This window comes from Ambystoma mexicanum, chromosome 7p, assembly GCF_040938575.1.
Source record: "Ambystoma mexicanum isolate Mex_15411 chromosome 7p, UKY_AmexF1_1, whole genome shotgun sequence".
In the NCBI taxonomy this organism is placed as follows: domain Eukaryota; kingdom Metazoa; phylum Chordata; class Amphibia; order Caudata; family Ambystomatidae; genus Ambystoma; species Ambystoma mexicanum.
The window spans coordinates 394,605,373-394,624,310 of record NC_090939.1 but is presented as its reverse complement, the minus strand read 5'-3'; the positions used below and the strand labels follow the sequence as shown (position 1 = coordinate 394,624,310).

The following is an 18,938-nucleotide window of genomic DNA, read 5'->3' as shown; positions in this document are numbered from 1 at the left end:
TGAATAGATCCGATGCATGCATATTTGCAAATGCAGCACGTGCGCGTTATCCTCTCGTGTTTATGGTGGTGCTAAAGTATTACTATAAAACACAAAGTGATGGATGGAAAGATATGAACCATTCATAACAACTGGAATGTATCTAGGTTGCCTCAATTTCTTCATAACAATAAGCTATACCTGGGTTTTGGTAATGTGACTGTTGTTTTAATCTCCCGTTCCAAGGGCTGGAATTGGGGGTAACGGCCTGGCAGCCCAAGTTAACGGCCCAAGCAAAGTGAGGGCCATTAACGAGGGCTCTAGGCCATTACCCCCTGTTCCAGCCCTTGGAACCAGGGCTTAAGGCCATTACCACCCCAGGCTTCCAAAGAGGTAACCCGGGTGCTAAAAAAAGTATTTACAGTCATTGAACGGGTCGCCCCGCGCATCGTGTTCAATGACTGAAAATACTGCCTTAAGACAGCCACCATGGATTGGCAAGGTGGGGCTCCATCTGGAGCCTCTCTTTCCTTTTCATGGTAGCCTGCGGGAGCCAAGGGGAAGGAGCAGCAGCAGAAATAAGGTAAGTACGGGTGGTGGGAAATTGTTAAAAAAGGGGATGGAGAGTGGGGGAAGATGGTGGCGGGGGCCAGCCATCAGGCGGCATGGAGCGTAAGCTTTCATCACCGGTTCAAGCCTGCATTCCTAGCCACCTGGTTGACCGGCTCCCTCTGCAAGGTTGCTAATGATTGTTAACAAAATTATTAAAACATTTCTGACTTGTAATATACTCATTCCAATTCTGTGAGCCACGGGCCATTTATGGATAGACTATGTGGATTCTAGCCACGCTGCCTGTCTATGCTCAGCCAGCAGGACAATAGCCAGTAAGCTTTCTTTCTCTTTGATCCCTTCAGAGGTTGGGTAACACCTCCCCAGCACAGGAAACTCCTGGCAGGGCGACTCCTGAGAACACCCTCAATAAAACGACCAGCCTCACAGCAGGTTCTTGCATACCAAAGGCCTTTGAAGCTACAGTCTTGGAAAGGAGTCAGGATTAGAAAGTCAAACAAAGCAGGAAGGAATGGAGGGATGGTTCATCCATCTTCGATTTCTGTGATTTTAACCAATCTCCAGTAGTCTTTTACACTTATAAAGAATCAGTACCCAACTACTACTTTGATTCATCTTGGAAACTTACGAAGATAATCATTAATTTGAACCCTGTTAGGAGAGCAGTCCTTTCCAAAGACCTCTGTCAGAAGTGACGACATTCTAATTAAGTGTCAGGCTCTGAAGGACTCTTGCAAGTGTCAGCTAGTCTCCGACGGGTAGGAGTGAAGAGAAAAAGGAGCATTATTATGCATAAGACTCTTTATTGGGACTCATAGCACCAGAAGAAGCAAAGCAGCTGCATTCCTGCAATTTACAGCTGTGGATCATACTTGTACCACAGTCAACCATGTTCAATAGCATTTGAACCACCAGTACCCACAGTGCTGTTTTTAATTAATTCTTCTAACCTCTTCGATCCACTGCTGATTAATTCATCAAACTAGCTTGACACTGCACCGTACCAAGAAAAACAAGCCACCTGTTCAGCTGAAACTGTCACTTCACCATTGCAGGTGACTTTGAACCACTGCCACTTTGAACATCGAACCATCAGGATCACAGCTTCCAACACTCCTGAATCTTGACTCAATCTGCTGGAAGCATTGCAGCACTCATTTACCCAACCCTGCATTTACAAATGTCTTAAACTGGCTCAACCTTCAAACAGACTCTGGTCAGCTATACAAAGTGCATTGCACAAATGATTCTTTTGAACCTCACGAGGTCTGTTCCGAACCGGCTCAATACCAGCTTGCTGCCTCGACCATCATGACTCATCACCCCTGAACTTGGTCAAACCCAGAAAGACAGCATCCTGATGCTTGATTAGATGGTGTTAAACTGGCCAAGAACTGGTAAATGTACTGTTGAGAGGCCCCAGCACCTGTCACTAGGGTCCACTTTTTGGAATCTAGTGAATGATAAGCCACCCAATGAGCAATTTGTTCATCAAGACATATCCTTTTAATTGACTGACATTGTATGCAGTTTCTTGCCTTTCACATGTGCTACTGTTAAATAGAATGTGGGAGACGGTATCCGGTGTTATAACAAAAAGTCCTTTATTCAGCGTTGCACGGCAGTGTGTGGCAAAACGGGACTGAAGTCAAATAGCGAAAAATAACAAATAGCAAACTGTTCTTCACTCGGTACGAGAGTCTGGAAGTCCTCTGCTTCGGCCCGCTATCGTCCTAGTGTGCCCAGTGAAAGCCTGAGTCCTCCTCTCCCCACTCTTTGCAGTCGTCCGTCTTTTCAAATAAGAGAAAACAGGAGACGCCATAGTTCTCGTGTAATTGCTTTTTATAGGGCCAACCTCACTGCCCCTCCAATCAGCTGTCCACAGGTTGCCCGAAATGTACTGCATAGCATCCCTCCCCTTCCCCTTTTCTGGACAGGATGTATTCCCACCCTGCCACCATTCTCCTAATTCCGTCTGGCCAGCACCATCTCTTTGGTTGCCTTCGGAGTCCCGTTGGCCGCGGTTCTTGTGAAGATCTGTCTCCGCGACTGGTACGGTGCTTCCCTATTTTGCTTTTTCTTATTTGGACGGGACTTTCTGCCGCCTCTCACCTGGGGCTTAATTGTCCTCGGTATCTGCAGCATTATGGGAGATGTAGTCCATGGTTGGCAATGGTTTGATCCGCTACCTGTTGTCCAGCATTGCTCTGGTCTCTTGTGAGAAGGGGTCGCAGTGATTGTTGCCGCGTTGCTTTTTATGAGATAAGCTGCATTGATCTGGACTGGATCACGGCAGCTCCCAGGTCCGGCGGGTGCTGCAGCGCTATGTTTTCTGGGACTTGTAGTGTCTAGGTGAAATGTGTCCCGGTTGCTCTCCAATGCCACCCCGCCGTCGTGATCTGATTTCTTTGGTGTAATGTATTGTTGTGGGCTTGGATACGAACTGGACATTCTCTCACCATGGTTGTCCGTGGCTCTCAAGGGAACCTCCTCACAGCTACATTACACAGAGTTTTGTGTCATCTACAGTCTGCTTAGTCTGTGTTTTCTTCATAGGGGTGGGATTTGTTGAATTTTTTATAGACAGTTATTTTTGCATATTGCTGTGTTCAGTTAAAACATATTTATTTTACCTCCTTTATTTTGCACTGTTGTACTAATGCTGTTTGGTTTGTTACTGTTCTCACATTCACATCCGTTGTAAGAGTATAGCCGCCTTTAGCCCACATTACCACAGAAGGTCGAAGCAGGTATATCTCTTTGGTGCTGTTTAACCTTTATAATTGGGATAGCTATTGGTTTTTAGTAGTGTGCGGGCTGGGTAGGCAGTTTAGCACCTACTCGTCCTTGTACTCCTGCATGGCAGTAGTGATTAGGTCAGGGGCACCAGAAGAAAAACTGAAAGAAAAGAGATTGGAATACAGCCATGCTATTAAACATAAATGTAGTAGTAAAACAAAAAGAAGACTGGTGATTAGATTTTAGACAATAAATCCTTGATTATATCATAATTGTAACCGAGTAGCCGACAAAATCGGAGAAGCCTTTATTCATAGATCTGTTTTTAAAAGAATATCTACTAGAGATAACTTGTCCTGTTGGTTCTGCTCTATTACATTTCAAATGGTCTTTCTCTACCTCAGAGAACATCTGTGCCATCATTATATGGTATTGAGAAAATTGCTTGCCGCTCTAAATGTAGTTGTAGTGATTTTGGTGTGCACTATTCTTCCAGTGCAAGGCTTCCCTTAATTGGACATATCAATGTATGACCGGAAGATGTGAACAACAAAGAGTCTAAAATGTTCCTTGAACTCCTTGATGACTTTCATCAAAACGTTAAGCTTGATGGGATTTATTACACAAATAGTTCCACAAGCACCCACACTCTGATGTCATGGCTCTGGTCAGATCATTCCTTCATTCCATATAGTATAGGTATCTAATATAAAGGAAGGCAGCCTCGCACACAAGCTATCGTTGGAATGGTATCATTTGAAGCAAATTACAAAGGAATCAATTGAAGAAGCCAGGATATTGCCAGTTGCAGCATCCGTTTCTCAACTCAACGAAGCACTCATCATCTGTAATGAGAGGCAATCTATCCTAATTGATACTATTGCTCCACAAAAAGTGGGTTTTAGAAGGGACCACACATATTTTTAGGGCTGAAGCACAAACCTATTGATTGAGTACAAATCAAATTCACAAAATATGAAATGGCATGGCATTGAACGACAAGAACTCCAAGTATTAACCGAAGAAGTTAGATGGATTACATTAATGGGGCTTTAGCACAAAAAGAAGACACAATAGATGAGGATGCAAACACGTTTGCAATCCAAATCATCCAGGTAATGCTTTGGAGGAACCTAAAAGCGTATTCAGTATAAAGCTGGATGTTAAGAAAATATAACATCTACATCTGAATACCGTACAAAAACTAGTTGCAGCACAATTGCCAAACTAGTATGACTCCCTGTGGCACAAGAATTGCCTTCAGTCACTATCTCCTCAATGCAACATGGAACAGTAACCTGGGATAGGAATCAGGCAGCTTTTAAACCTCTGCTCAAAACCTTCTCTGCACCAGTAAAACTCAGCGTGCCTGATTCACAAATAGGTTTTTATGGAAAAATGGCATTGAAAAGCAATTTGTGGATCAGGGGCAGCACAATTTAGAACTAAATCACCGATTCCTTTCCAGCCAATCTTCTGCATTCCACAGTCTTTAAAAGAGAAGGAGATACGAAATTGACTGTAGCCATGTTTCACTATGGTGTCCAGTCATTTGGTCGACTGAAAACTGGTCGAATGACATTTGGTCGACGCAATTTGGTCGAAAACCAAATGGTTGAATTTTTTTTTTTATTTATATATTTATTTTTCGGGTTTTCGTTTTTTAAAAAAAGGGGTTTTTAGAGAAAAAAGTGGGTATCCCCCCCCCCCAAAAAATAAAAAAAGGGGTGAAAATAAAAATAAAAAAAAATTCGACCATTTGGTTTTCGACCATATTGGTTCGACCATTTGTCTGGTCGACCAATTTTTTTCGACCAAATGTCTGGTAACCTTCACTATATGTGGCCAAACATATATAAACAAACAAAACGAAGAGCTAATGCACCGTTTTTATAATTCATCTATTTGGAATTCATCTACAGCTAGTACAATGTAAAAGCAAAACACTTTTAATGGACAATAAGGAAACAGTGATGCAGGATTCTTATTGAATGTGGAAAATAGTGAATCAAAAACACAATATGAGAATGCATTCTATACAGTTTAAACATTTCCCGCAGTGCTAGAGGCCTCACTTTGTTTACTAACCTTCTTCTGTTGTGCGGGCTGATTTTGAATCACTGTCCATCCCTTGGAACTCATTGAAATAAGGACGAACCTTAACCTCATATGTAACTCCTTTTTTCAAATTTATTATAACAGTGCTTCGCTCAGTGGGAACTTTGACGTCCAGGTTCTGCCATGCTGACGGAGAGGATAACCCAGACATCTGCCGATACATCACTCTGTATCCTTGGATGAACTGAGACTGACGATCGACCTGTAAATCAATGACATTAAACAAAACGTGATGCCTATTTTTATAACAAAGAGTTGTGGATTTTGTATCCAGTAACTGAGGTCTCCGGTGCAATACATTGATTATCTCAATACAATATCTTTCTTCAAAAACATCAACAGAGCATAGAAACTGAATTGTGCTTTCTCTGTCGTTCATGCACATTATACGATTCTACAAAATCCAGATTTAGCCCCCCCAGATACATACTAAGCTAATAATTTAGATATTTGTCAGCCCAAACCATGAATCTAAGTTGTACATAATGCCACAAATCACGTTTTATTTTATGTACTCAATTACTCTTGAAAGCTTCTGACACAGAAAATGATACTACATTAGCATCCATGTGATAGTATCCTATGATCTTGGTTACTGTCATCTCTGAACCTCACTTCTGTTGACAATCTTTAGTGAGTGATCAGGGTGTCATAATTAGCAGAAATGTATAGGCTAACTACTCATAAGAAGTAAAAGGGTAGAATGATTGATGTCATTTTGCATCGTCCAATTGTTAACTCTTGAGAGTGAAAGATGTTTGTATCATAATGTAAACGATAAGACAGTGTGAACATTGTACTACTTAAACATGGAGATGATTAGGCATTTGGGGTGATCTGTGACCATTCGAGTAGAACACATATCTCTAGTTCACGCTTCTAAGTACCAGACATGGCATTATGTCCAATGATATATGGTTTGCTGTAATCAACATTTGGAAGGCAATCAAGAAAACATCCTAGAAAATGAGGCACAGGGAAAATGTACAAAATAACTGGTTTATGGGTAACTGATATCTTCTACTAATAACATACATCGAAGTTAAGCAAAACATGTGATAATGTTGACTATCTTAATATATGTTAAGCACTTATGTGAACATTGATTTGTGCATATTACTAATTTGCTAATATTTGTGTGTACATAATGGTACATGAATGTTGGACGACATAAAAACTGAACCATCTGTATGATTGTTTATTCATTTGTAAGTGGATACAGCCTTATGCATTTGTGATTTTGACAGGTACACTTTGACATGTTTACGATTCGTTTATGCACTGAAAAATGTGGTAATAAAACGAATGAGTAAGTCTATGAGTTCATGAGAAGTGCATACAGTGCAACATAAGGATATGGAAACATCTTCACTAATAGATTACATTTTGTTTCTGAACCCTCTAACTATGTATTCATACTAGGTGTTGTTGCACAAAGTTTGAGGCCAGCACATCGCATGGTGCTGCAGCAAACCCACCTCTGAGGAGGACATGTGCACAGTTAGTGAGAATGATATTACATACAGAAGGTGCATGTGCACACTTTCATGTATATGTGCTATGGCAATCTTTATACAGAATAAAATCCAAAGTTGTTTGTAGGATGCATGTGCGGGAATACATGTATGTGTTCTTTCTTTACGTGACATCACGGTCGCTGCCTCTTTGCACTTGCTGACAGCCACACACTTTGCATAATGCTAGGATGCACATTGTTCTTTCTTTCTCAAATGCAATATTGTTTCTAACAATAAAATAACAGAACAGATATTTTATGTAAAAGAAATGACCTTTCCAAGAACGTATTTCAAACGCACATGCATTCAATTTGTTTAAACTATCTTCAACAATGTAGACAAGCATACAATAACAAAGATGTGGACGAACAACTGTCCAAGGACAAATGGGCTGTGCGTTTGATGACAGACTAAACAAAGTATGCATTTCTTTAGTGTTTTAGCATTCTGGAATAGAACAATAGAGCCAGATCAATGGAATGCCGCTGATCTTGGCAATTTTACTTTGATGATTGTGTTTATGAAAAAGACTAGAAAGAAACCATACAAGGAACACGTTTGTAGAATTGTCCATCAGGTTTCGAACAAAATTGTTTACATTGCCTAGTCATCTTTTATTACTTCAGACAGTGAGTACATTGGCAACATGCTTCTGGACTTAAAGCAACTAACTGATGGAAGGTTTCTGTAAAGGAGATTTGAGGTTATCCGTTATGTTACGTATTCAGACAAGCAGGGCTCTGCTACCGATGCCCAGCCATCGAAGGTAGAAAAAATATGGACCCAGAAGAAAAGGGGGGGTGCTTATTTTGCAGGGGGTTGGACATATCTTTTTGAGTTCTGGGTAAATTGTGCAGAGTTGACCTATAACGTTCACACTTTGTCGTACAGTTCCCATCCGCCTAATTATCAAATTTTGCACTGCAGAGTGCCAAAGGGTCATTAAAAAATGATGGCATACTCGCTTGTACGCCACCCTCTTGCATCCAGCTGTGCAACATTATTAACTGCCACCTGCTATTTAAGCATGGCGGACAGTGTTTACAATGGATTCCCATGCAATCCACCTGTTTTTTTTGCTGGTGTAAAAAGCAGGCAGATGCCCTGGGAATCCACAGAATTTGTGTCAGCATGAACATGAATGCTGGTGCAAATACTGGAGTATGCATATGATGGGTAGGAAAGGTGAGGCGGAATCGTAACTTATGCCTCCTCTCCATCATACAAATAAATGAAAATATTGCATGAAATAAAATCAGTATCAGGTAATATTATCCCCACCAAAAATATCGCCTTATATATGGTCGTCGGGAACTGCCATAGGCGATATTTTTAGTGGGGATAATTTTTGTGGTTATTGGGAGTGGGGGTTGCAGAGGTGTCCCCTGCTCCCTTTAAAATAATATGGGGGTTTGCAGGGTTGTCCCCCACAGGTTCCATTCCTTAATATCACCGTAAAAATATAGCAATATTTTTGTATGGTGATATTTTTGCGGGGATATTAACACATGGAACCATAAAATCAATGCGTAAAATGTTTATGCACACATTTCATGCATGGATTGAACGCAAATCCACGTGGAGCACAAGCTCCAAAGCGTTATTCTTGCTCAAACAGAGATCGGTATACGCGGGGACAGATCTGGATATTGAACGCCTGTCTTTTAATGTATTTTACTTCCAAGAATCCTAGAATTGGCATTCTGCAATCCGCTGCTTCATTAGCCCGATCACATTCTAATGGCATTATTTCACAGGTCATAGAAGAGTCGGAAAATCCATTCCTTTAACCCAACTCTGAGGCGTCTTTCATCAAAAGAGTCCGTGTTGTAATCCGTGCAGTTTATGTTACAACAACAATCTGCTAGCATTTTGTAAACTTCACAAGGTTCACTTTATGTGAATGTATGCACTGGAAGAGAGACATAACTCACAATAATAGCTTGTTAATACAGAAAGAAGCAAGCTGTGTTTTTAAGCAGAGCATTAAGCAGCTGTTTCAACATGAAGGGAGTCTGTAAATCAGGGCAAATTGTTTTTGTCCATGTTTGACTTTCATTAATTAAATGTTTCACAGATGTATAGATTTCATAAAATGCATGCCTAGTTCAGAACTAAGGATGTAACTTGTCTGCCGTGCGTATTTTATTAAACCTATAACTAAACTGTAAACAGTTCAAAAAGACAGGGTTGTGGTCTGTTCACATTGGCTTGTGCTAGTCATGCCCGTCACTTGTCGCCCACAACGGGCATTGGTCTCCGGCAAGTGTGATTAATCATGGACTTAAGGAATTTTTAAATATTGGGTTTGTTCTCAAACAGTAGTGCTGTCAGGTGCAAGTTGTTACATCTTCGCCTAGTTGTACCACTGCAAGTCTGAAGCTCGGTCCATTGAAAGTCTTAAATATATCATAAGTGTGGTCACTACTGTTAACTCGGCTCCAAACCAATATTGTACAGCCTGTCATATCATTCTTCTTCGGAGGATAGCTCAGCGGCAATGTGCTCGCCTTGGAAGCAAGACGAAATGAAGCAACACAGGTTCGATCCCCGGGTCCACGCTTAGAGACCTCTGGGTATTTAAGCGCATTATAAATATGCAAAAAAAATAATAATAAATAAAACCAATTCCTGTAACAGCGACTCAATGCCCGCAGGCTGTGTGAGTGCTTTAAAAATGCAAATAAATAAAATAAAGGCCACATGCAAATCAGGCTTAATCCCAACAATATTCCCAAACTGCAAATGGGGGCACATTGCTTCTGCATAACAACACAAGAAACCCCAGATACTTTGGCAGCATAGATCCTGCAAAGCCTGCGTGCATACGTTCTTCCACACGCACTTGGTATTCATAGTTCCCACAAAGTAAACCTATATGCAAGCCGCAGCCGGAACACCCCTGCCATGCCCCCCACAAAGCACAAACAGCCACTAATACCCACCTGTGCGCCATCCATGGGTGCAAACTCATGCACCCCTGTAATTATGCGTGGCATCCCCTTCAACCAAGCCAGCACCCTGACAATACTGCGTAGGGTCCCTCATAACTATTCCCAGCAATCTATCAACATCGTAAAAGTTGTAATTCCTGATCAATATTTGTTTGAACCCACTGCAACCAGCTATACTGATAACGTGCACCCCTAACTTCTATCGGTACCCACACCGTGTGCCCGCACTGCTAAATCCAACATGCAATCTTACCTCTGAGCAGTGAATCCTATACGGACGTGTCTGTACGCCTGCCTCCGGGTGGCAGAGAGAATGAGCGCTTTGCATGGCCATTTCCCTGATGAGAGGTGGTGCGGTTGGATCCAGGAATACGTCTCATTCCACGCATTTGTGGGCGTTCAATGGATGGCCTGCAGGTAGTCACTCTTACGTCCACATTTTCCCTTGTTCTACTTCATTTTCCATGTTCCGGCCCCTACTCTGTCCTCTGTGCAAGGCACGCCCATGTTCTGCATGGTGTCTCGCGCAAGGCTGCCCGCAGAGATTTGCAGAAAATGCGCAGTCCCCGCAAAGTATAAAAAAGTACTGCACATTCGATTCCATGAATCGACAAACAGTATTTTGCGCGCGGTTTGGTGCGTATTTTCAGTGCAGCATATTCCATGAATCAGGGCCTAAATTGGCAGTACTGATTCAATTCATATTATCTGAACCCTCAGTGTTAGAAGTGATATTACGTGAGCAGTTTCATTCCTGGGTTTCCTCTTGCTCCTGCTTCTGGCCAACTCTGCCACAATAGATTTCCAATCCACGCGATCTTTGATTCTTCAATGCATTCCTCTATTTCTCTGTCATTCAAAAATGCTTCAGCCACAGATCCTTGTCTCGCCTTCCTGCGCTGAGATTAGTGTGTTCCCCTTTCGCGGATCTACACTTACATCAAAGGAGGCCGGGGCAATGTAGCTTACATTTTACCTAGCTCACCCATTCTTAATGATCGTTAGCATCATTCCAATCATTATACATAAACATTTCAGCACCTAATTCTCCTCCACTGACACCCCTTCCCCACATGTCATGAATAAACATCGAGCTACAGAAACTGATAAATTATTACATAAATCTCTCCAACAGCTTCAGAAGCGTAAAGCTTTACATGCCCTCCAACTATGGCTGGCTGAGCTGAGCCCAATTAGTTACAGTCTGAGCACCCGTTACAGAATACCCCTGTGCATGTCAATTCTCATCCCTTAATCCCCTGTGCAAAATTCCCCTGCAGCCTAGCCTTCAGCAATTGTTCCATCTGCCGTCCAATTCATAGGAGTTTTCCGACACTTGAATAACTTCCTATTCTACTCGAGAGAGAGTAAAATGGACATGTTTCGAATACAGTCATTTTCTTTTTAATTACAGTTACAGGATGAACTTCTTTTTGACAGTATTTCATGAAGCATATGGAAAAACTCAATCACACAGCGTGATTGGCATATCATTTCGGGACGTCGAGTTCTTGCTCCAGGGGATATTTAAAATATGCCAGTACATGAAAACTAGGGAATTACCTTTCCCTAAAGTAATTAAACTTTTCGAATTTCTTTTAAACATTTTAACATGTCTAGGTAATTGATTGTTGGTGGTGATACATAACACGATAAGGCATGACCTCTGTAATTTCATCTTTGAAGGATGTGTGTGTCAACAACCTGAGGAGTATAGTTTTTCTAAATAAAGTTGCAACAGGTAAGGATGCATTAAAGTAGCAACCTGCAAGCATTACATATGAACAATGTGGTTTATGGTCATTGCATCGAATTCCTTGCATCTAAATGCATTTGCATCAAATTTTTTCCATTTACAAAATGTGCATCGTATGCATTTATTTTCTTTTACCCTATAAAATCCTCCTGAACAAAAATGAACCCTTTACCCCCCAAAACCATGCATTAGGTGCACATTTTTTTAGATGGAAACAAAAATGGATTGAATGGCATTAGATGGAATGGAATTAGATGCAATGACCAGACACCGAACAATGCAAATATGGAGTGTAAGGCATTCTATGTAACAGAGCAGAATTCCTGACCCTCTAGACCTTCTAAAAGTATGTGCATGTCTCCCTCTGCACCCCTACTGCTGAACACAAGCTTTGGACATAGAAAAAAAGTTCAACATACCCAAAATGCCATAGCCTTCTTTTCAATGGGAAAGTCGAAAAACGCTCTGCAAATCAGGAGCCTTGTGTCCACTTTCAAGTGTTAACACATACAAAATGGTCAGAGGGGCCGCACACTATATCTGGCTATGCCACGCTCTTTTAAACATGCATTTCATCCTCGTTTGCACTATTGCATTTGTAATTTTGCACTAAATAGGACAAGGGCAAAAAGTGTCCTAAAACAATAAAATGTATCCGTAATGCATTTTTTCACCAGGGGAATAATTCAACTTGTGTGTCTAGGACAATGTAAGAGCACGACAGCAAACAATGCTTTGTTGTAAAATAGCATTGAAATAATAGATATTTACACGGTGTCATTTCATCGCAGGATGTTTTTTCGCTGGGTTTTTTACTGCACATTTCTTATCGAAAAAAACAATCACTTTTGTTTTACATTAATTTCCCTCAACCCCCATTCCCTTTCAGTTTATATCTATTACCAAAAACCCACATCCCATATATATATATATTTTTTTTCGATAAAAAACCCTGTGAAAAAACGCCCTGTGATGAAAGGACCTTGTACCATTTACACTAGGGTTATTTTTGCTCTAGTGCCAATGGCTTCAAACATTGCACTTGCACCAGTGAACACGTTTCTGGAATGACACACTGGTTCTATAGCTGTAACAGCTTGAAGATATCTCTGGCAAAATGAAACCGATGTTCATAATGGATTCAATTTGGGGTCTTTCTGTTGTATGACAACATGGCCACTGGACAATGTGGCAATTATATGTGGTCTAAACTGCAACTTACGAGTTTGATCTCCTGGCCTCCTGTACAGCAAGATGTATATATCTAGTACACAGGTGTATACTCTTTGAGAGAGCAGTGCACTTCTTTCCATGTCATTTGTCGTGATGTGTGTTTTAGATACTTTTATAAAGTAGCTCATTGTGGCCCTTCATCAGTGGCTTGGTGATAAGGAGGACATGCCAATATACACAAAGTAAAGAAAATAAAATAATGTATCTCTTTAAAACAATGACAATGTTATCATAAGTAACCCGGAAGATGACTTCCTCAACCAGTAATTACAAAACAAAGTGACTACCTCAGATAATGTCGGCATAGTTGCTGGTCAGATAGTACCGCGAGTAGAGCGCTCGCTTTGAAATCAGCACACAGCCTGCCAACGCAGGTTCGAATCCTGGCAGAGCCAAATTCATCCTTTCGAGGTCAATAAATGAGCACCACACACCGTAGGTAATAATAAGCAGAACTCAGATAGCTGAGGGTTCATACCACTATATAAATTCACAATTATTATTATATTCATGACTTTTTAATGCTGTGTAGTGATGACTCAAACTTGTGACCAAACATTAACCTATTTACTCATGAAGCAACCTCATTATGCAATACATGTCTATTACCTAAAAAAGGTTTTAAACACATGTGTGACCATTAGGAGGGATGTAATAATAGAAACTGTGGTCTTCAAAAGGTCCAAAGAGCAGAAAGGATATACCTGCACCAAGCAAGTGTCCACCCAAACTACACAAACCACTCTGTAAACTACTCTATGTAAATGTGTAAATAACACCGGTTTTGGGAGGATAGCTCAGCGGCAACATGCTTGCCTTGGAAGCATTATGACACGGAGCAACACAGGTTCGATCCACGGGTCCGTGCTTAGAAACCTCTGAGTATTAAGTGCTTTATAAATAACTTATCATATCATTATCATATCACATGTGTTCAGAGGTTCGGACAACTATTCACCTCATTATGCACCACTTATTTACAACAAGGACGCCAACTGACAAGGGATTTGCGGAAAAAATGCGAATACCTGTGGCGTTTCTAGGGAGGTTTGAGGGGGCTGTAGCCCCATGTTTTTGGTTGTAGCCCAGGATAGAAGCTTAGGAGTTACAGACAAAAGGCTATGGATACCCCTGAATCCCATTAGTCCCCAAATTAGCTTAGTCCCTGATGTTTTCCAGACCTAGAAACACCCCTGGCGGATATCCAGAGAGTAACTGTGAAACAAGTAAAACCCCACAAGACGTGTTGCTTTCTGAATGACACAAACCTATAAAAACAAACAAAGTAGACCGTCTAAAAGGAATATCAAACAGAGATTAAAAGAACACAAACGTGTGTATTCCTAAAAGCATCCCACACAATAATAACATTGCACAGGTCAGGGGTCTGCAACTGTTGTTATTGTATTAGGATTCATACCTTGCTCCATTGCCATCTGGCTGGTCTCCGGGCGCTCTACAGATGTCTTGGACTACAATTTCTATTAACCCTGGCCTACTTATTTATTAGTGAATGATCATGGTTGAGGTAGTCCAAAATAACGTGTGAGCCGGAGGTTGTCTACCCTTGGTCTAGGAGAGATCATTAGCCTAATTTGGAAGATCACATAAGAGGAGCATTTACAGACAACATTGATTAATTTGAACATCTTTCTCTACTGCATATTTCATCCATTGTGGGATTCAAAGCTAACCCATCTGTACACTTAAACTGGTAATACAGGACCTCCCTATACTTAAACTGCAAAAGTGCAGTAACTTCATATGTTATAATACTTGGAGAGTCTGAGTGTTTCGGGGGTCTCAGAAAGGGTGCCAATAATTCCCGATATAGCTGTTCTTGTTCACACCAGGTGGATTCGAAATAAACTCCTTACCTATGCAAAGGGGTCATCGTCATTTAAGGCAGTGGAGAGCTCTTCTATGTACTTACACACAGCATTGTACTACTGAATAACAAGGATCTGCAACCTTAGTTATGCAGAAACACATGTGCACAAGCCAAGCTACCACATGCATGTCTTCACTGTTCATAGTTTCTCTACGCACCACATAATTTGCCCGGAATGCCATGGGAACAGGTTAACACCTGGATGTGGCAACTGCTGGACGCTTTCCTATCGACATTCCACAGTCTCTAAAATACAGATGTATATTGGAGAAGCCGAAAATGCATAGCATACCAGGAGCAATCTACACAAACAGTGCATTTCAGAGGGGTTGCTCTCTATTCCCAATGGTACGCATGAAGCACTAACATTCAGCTCAAATATTTAAATCTACTAAATTGCATAAAGGCAACACCACATTGTGAGAATGAGTTTATCATTCTAAATGGATACCTTTGAAATTTATGTTATTGAAATGTTGATATCCTAGACAGTCATGGCTTGTTTGTGCTTCAATGTGTTACTCAGCTCGCATAATTGCTCCCATAGTTACAATATTAAGGCTAAGGAATATTATAAGGTTTATAAGTCACTTTAATGACATTTTGACTTTAGTAATGCTATTTCATTTTATAAACATACGTGTATTCATATTGATTGCAATGTGTTTAAGTACAGTGTGATGCTTCCAAAGCATTGCTTTCCCTTGAATTTCTTATAAAGCAGAAACATATTAGTTTGTATGTCTGAATTCTATGCAATCATTTTAAAATAGAAAGCGAAGTAAGAAGACTCTGGTCTAATGAAGAGGCATTGGACATCTACAATCTGCAAACCCAGTATAAACTGGATCCAGTTGAGGAATAGGTATGCGTGCTCTGGAAGGCTTTTGTTATAAGGCAAGTTGTAGTTATTTTGTTGGGACAACACAATGTATCCTTGGAACAAACGTAAAACAATCAGCATTTGTATTAAGGTTGCCATTAGTTCAGGGGGGTGAAGCATTACTGCTGCCTTGGCAGTGCCTAATGGTCCATTGAGACTTCAGACAGTGACACATCTTGTCAGGACGGCATCATTGCTATTCGAATTCTCTTTGTATGTGATGTTGTCCTAGTAGTGCATATGTAAAGTTATGTTATGTTATCATGGTTTTATGTTGCAAGTCACTATCATTCGCATGGGCCCTGGTACATCTCAAAGAGAGGAGAGTGGGTTACATCGGTGCGGGGAGAGGGGCATTGCAAAGTCGCTATGCTCTTGTTTTGATGCACGCAGGGAGGCAGTAGCCTGAGCTCTGCATGCAAGTCTGTTTCTGGGTGGCACAGAACAAGCACACCGGCGTGTGTGTCCCGAGAGGAGCCTTGTGTGCCTGTGGTGCTAAGATGCATTGACTAGGAATGGATGCTTCAGTTTATTGCAGAGATGCAGCTTTCTGTTGTGTGAGGGTTATCCTAGCTCCTTGAAGTGACTGAGATGAACAGGTGAAATTTCTTAACAAATGACTATTACTCAACTGCCATGTGTGAGTGGCTTAGTTGGTATCCCTATAGGGTGTTTGGCAAGGGAGGTTGAGAATGCTAGGGCAGGGAGGTAGTGGAGGGCCTGGTGGTCAACTCTGAGCACCAATCCATTGCTTACTGATATATCTCAAACAAGCGAAAAGGGCACACACTCTTGTGTTGTTTGGGTCCCACCATTGTAGTCCTCTTTGCGTGTACACAGATCACGAAATTCATGCGGAACAATGTCAACTATATTAAGCGGTTGATTCATGGAATTTTTGCGCCAAAAAACGGGGATTTGTGTGCAGTGGAGTAACTTTGCTGAAAATGTTGGCGGAGGGCATGACATCTTAAGAAAAGGGGCACCGTCAAAATGAATGGGGACAAAATGGTGTACCATGAAAGATGGGGGGGACAAACACCCCTGTCCCCCCCTAAAATTACGCCCATGCTTGTGTGCAATTCTGCCCGCAAATCCCCATTTGTTAAACAGGGATTTGCAGGCAGAATGACACACACATCTCTGTTTTTCGGCGCAAATAATTCCATGAATCAGCCCCTTATTGTATAAAAACTGAAGAGAGATAGTGTATTCTCTGCATTCACTTTTTTTTAGAAAAGTGACATACCACTGCAACCTAGGGAAAGAACACAGCCTGAATAAAACACATTTGCATGAATACCCTTCAGAAAAAGCATTTTAACATCACATAGGGACATTGTGTGTGAATAAAATCAAGCCACATATACCAAGGCATAGCATTGCCTAGGCCTAACATTTTATAGCATCACCCCCACACTCCTACTATTGGTCCCTGCAGACAGCTGTCATGCCATTCTCTCTCTCTCTCTCTCTCTCTCTCTCTCTCTCTCTCTCTCGCTCTCTCTCTCTCTCTCTCTCTCTGTCATCATCATCATAATCATCATCTCACTTATATAGTGTATTGTATAGCAGAAAGAAATCACCAGAGGCATCACGAAGCTAACGTGTGAAAGAGTGGACAAAATATTTAGACAGGTCTATCAAAACAGATGGGTTTAAGACAAGCTTTAAACTATTCAAAGTCAGATAGACTGCCTAGGGACAGAGGAAGGGAATTCCACAATTTGAGCCCTGACACAGAGAAAGTGTGGCCGCCACAGTGCTCCAAACAATAGGATGGTACTGCTATCAGAAAAGAGGAGGCTGACCACAGTAGACGCTTTGGCTGATAGGGGACAAACTATCTTTCTTTTGGTAATCTTGAGGAATCATACGTAAAGATATGGATTTGATACAGGCTACCGCAGGGAGCCAATGGAGGTCTTGCTGATTCACGATGGCCATAAGGAATGCTTTTGGCAAAATGAACACCTGAATTTTGCAGTACCTGCAGTCAATTAATCAGATCGTTCAGCTAAGCTAAATCCAAACTACCATTAATAGAGGCTGAAATGACTGGTGCGTGGAAGTTACCTGGGATAAAGGGCAGAATCCTTCTTAACTTTTTCAATTTGAAGAAACCAGCACTGCATATGGAGTTTATTTGGGCCCCTGAAGAAAGATAACTTGTGTATGTTATACCAAGCTGTGTACAATTTTGACCAGGACTTGGAGAGGTCCTAGAGAGGAGAGGATGGCCAGAAGTCATCGACCTAGCACAAAGAAGAGTCAGGAGGGCTCACCACTAGACCCTCTGTTTTTTTTCCGCATTCCGTTTCAACCAATTTGCGCTCGTCCAAGCATGCAAGTGCGCTGCTGTACAAGCCTGATCGCAATGAAGGTGAAACAGGAGTTGAGCATCATCAGTGTATAAAATGAAGTGAAAACCGTGAAAGTGTATCAGATGTGCAAGGGGTTCAACATACATATTAAAGAGTATAGGGGAAAGTGCAGAGCCTTGAGGAACCCCACAAAAAAATCAGGGTTGAAGAAGGACAAAACGGGCGTAGAGAAACAGACTGGGTCCTAGGAGACAAAGAGGCTTAAAACCAAGCTAAAGTAGACCCTGAAATGCCTATCTCCTGAAGCCTATGCAGAGGAGTGGCATGGTCACGTGTATCAAATTCATCAGACAAGTACACTAAGATTAGACCTTCTATGCCACCTTGATCCATAATAAGTGTGAGGTCATCAAAACAGAGACCAGTATTGACTCTGTGCCCATTAGGGCCAGAAACCTAGTTGTTGGGAGTCCAGAATATGTTAATATGATGTGAGCTGAGTTGTTACAATTTCCTCTCTCTCTCTCTCTCTCTCTCTCTCTCTTTGAAATATGCATTGTATACAGTATACTAGTGTAGATTTTCAGATAGGGGGCAGAGGCTGTTAGTTGACTCCACTCTTTACCATTGGCATTATGGGAAGCAGAAACCTTATGCTCAAGGATTTGGCTGCCAGAGATATGGAAACCCCGGATTTCCCTCACTCCACCTTCCTTCTTAGTTTGGTTGGCACTCTGAATGCCATCTAAAATCTCACTCTAACTAGCTCGGCGCCTGTGCTCAGTGGACCCTGGTGAGCTTTTTGCACATTCAGCAATGTCTACTTGGGAATGTGAAGCATTTGCTGAGTGTTTATTGGACGATCAGGGAAAGGGCCAGAGTCACTATATGTTTCTCCCAAAGACCTAATCCATTGTCTCCAAAAGGCCGTTATTCCATCCCCCATAGACAATTGAAGAACAGAACCAAGG

The 18,938-nt window shown here is 41.5% G+C and overlaps 1 protein-coding gene across 10 annotated transcripts in view; it reads right to left on the bottom strand.

The window, feature by feature from the left end:
- The window catches only part of ROBO2 (roundabout guidance receptor 2), a 974,141-nt gene that overhangs the window by 127,132 nt on the left and 828,071 nt on the right, over positions 1-18,938 (bottom strand). For all 10 annotated transcript variants that reach the window (XM_069636436.1, XM_069636431.1, XM_069636432.1 and 7 more), the window contains exon 14: positions 5,380-5,611. In XM_069636436.1, coding sequence (XP_069492537.1) covers positions 5,380-5,611 — 232 coding nt within the window. The remainder of the gene's footprint in view (positions 1-5,379; positions 5,612-18,938) is intronic.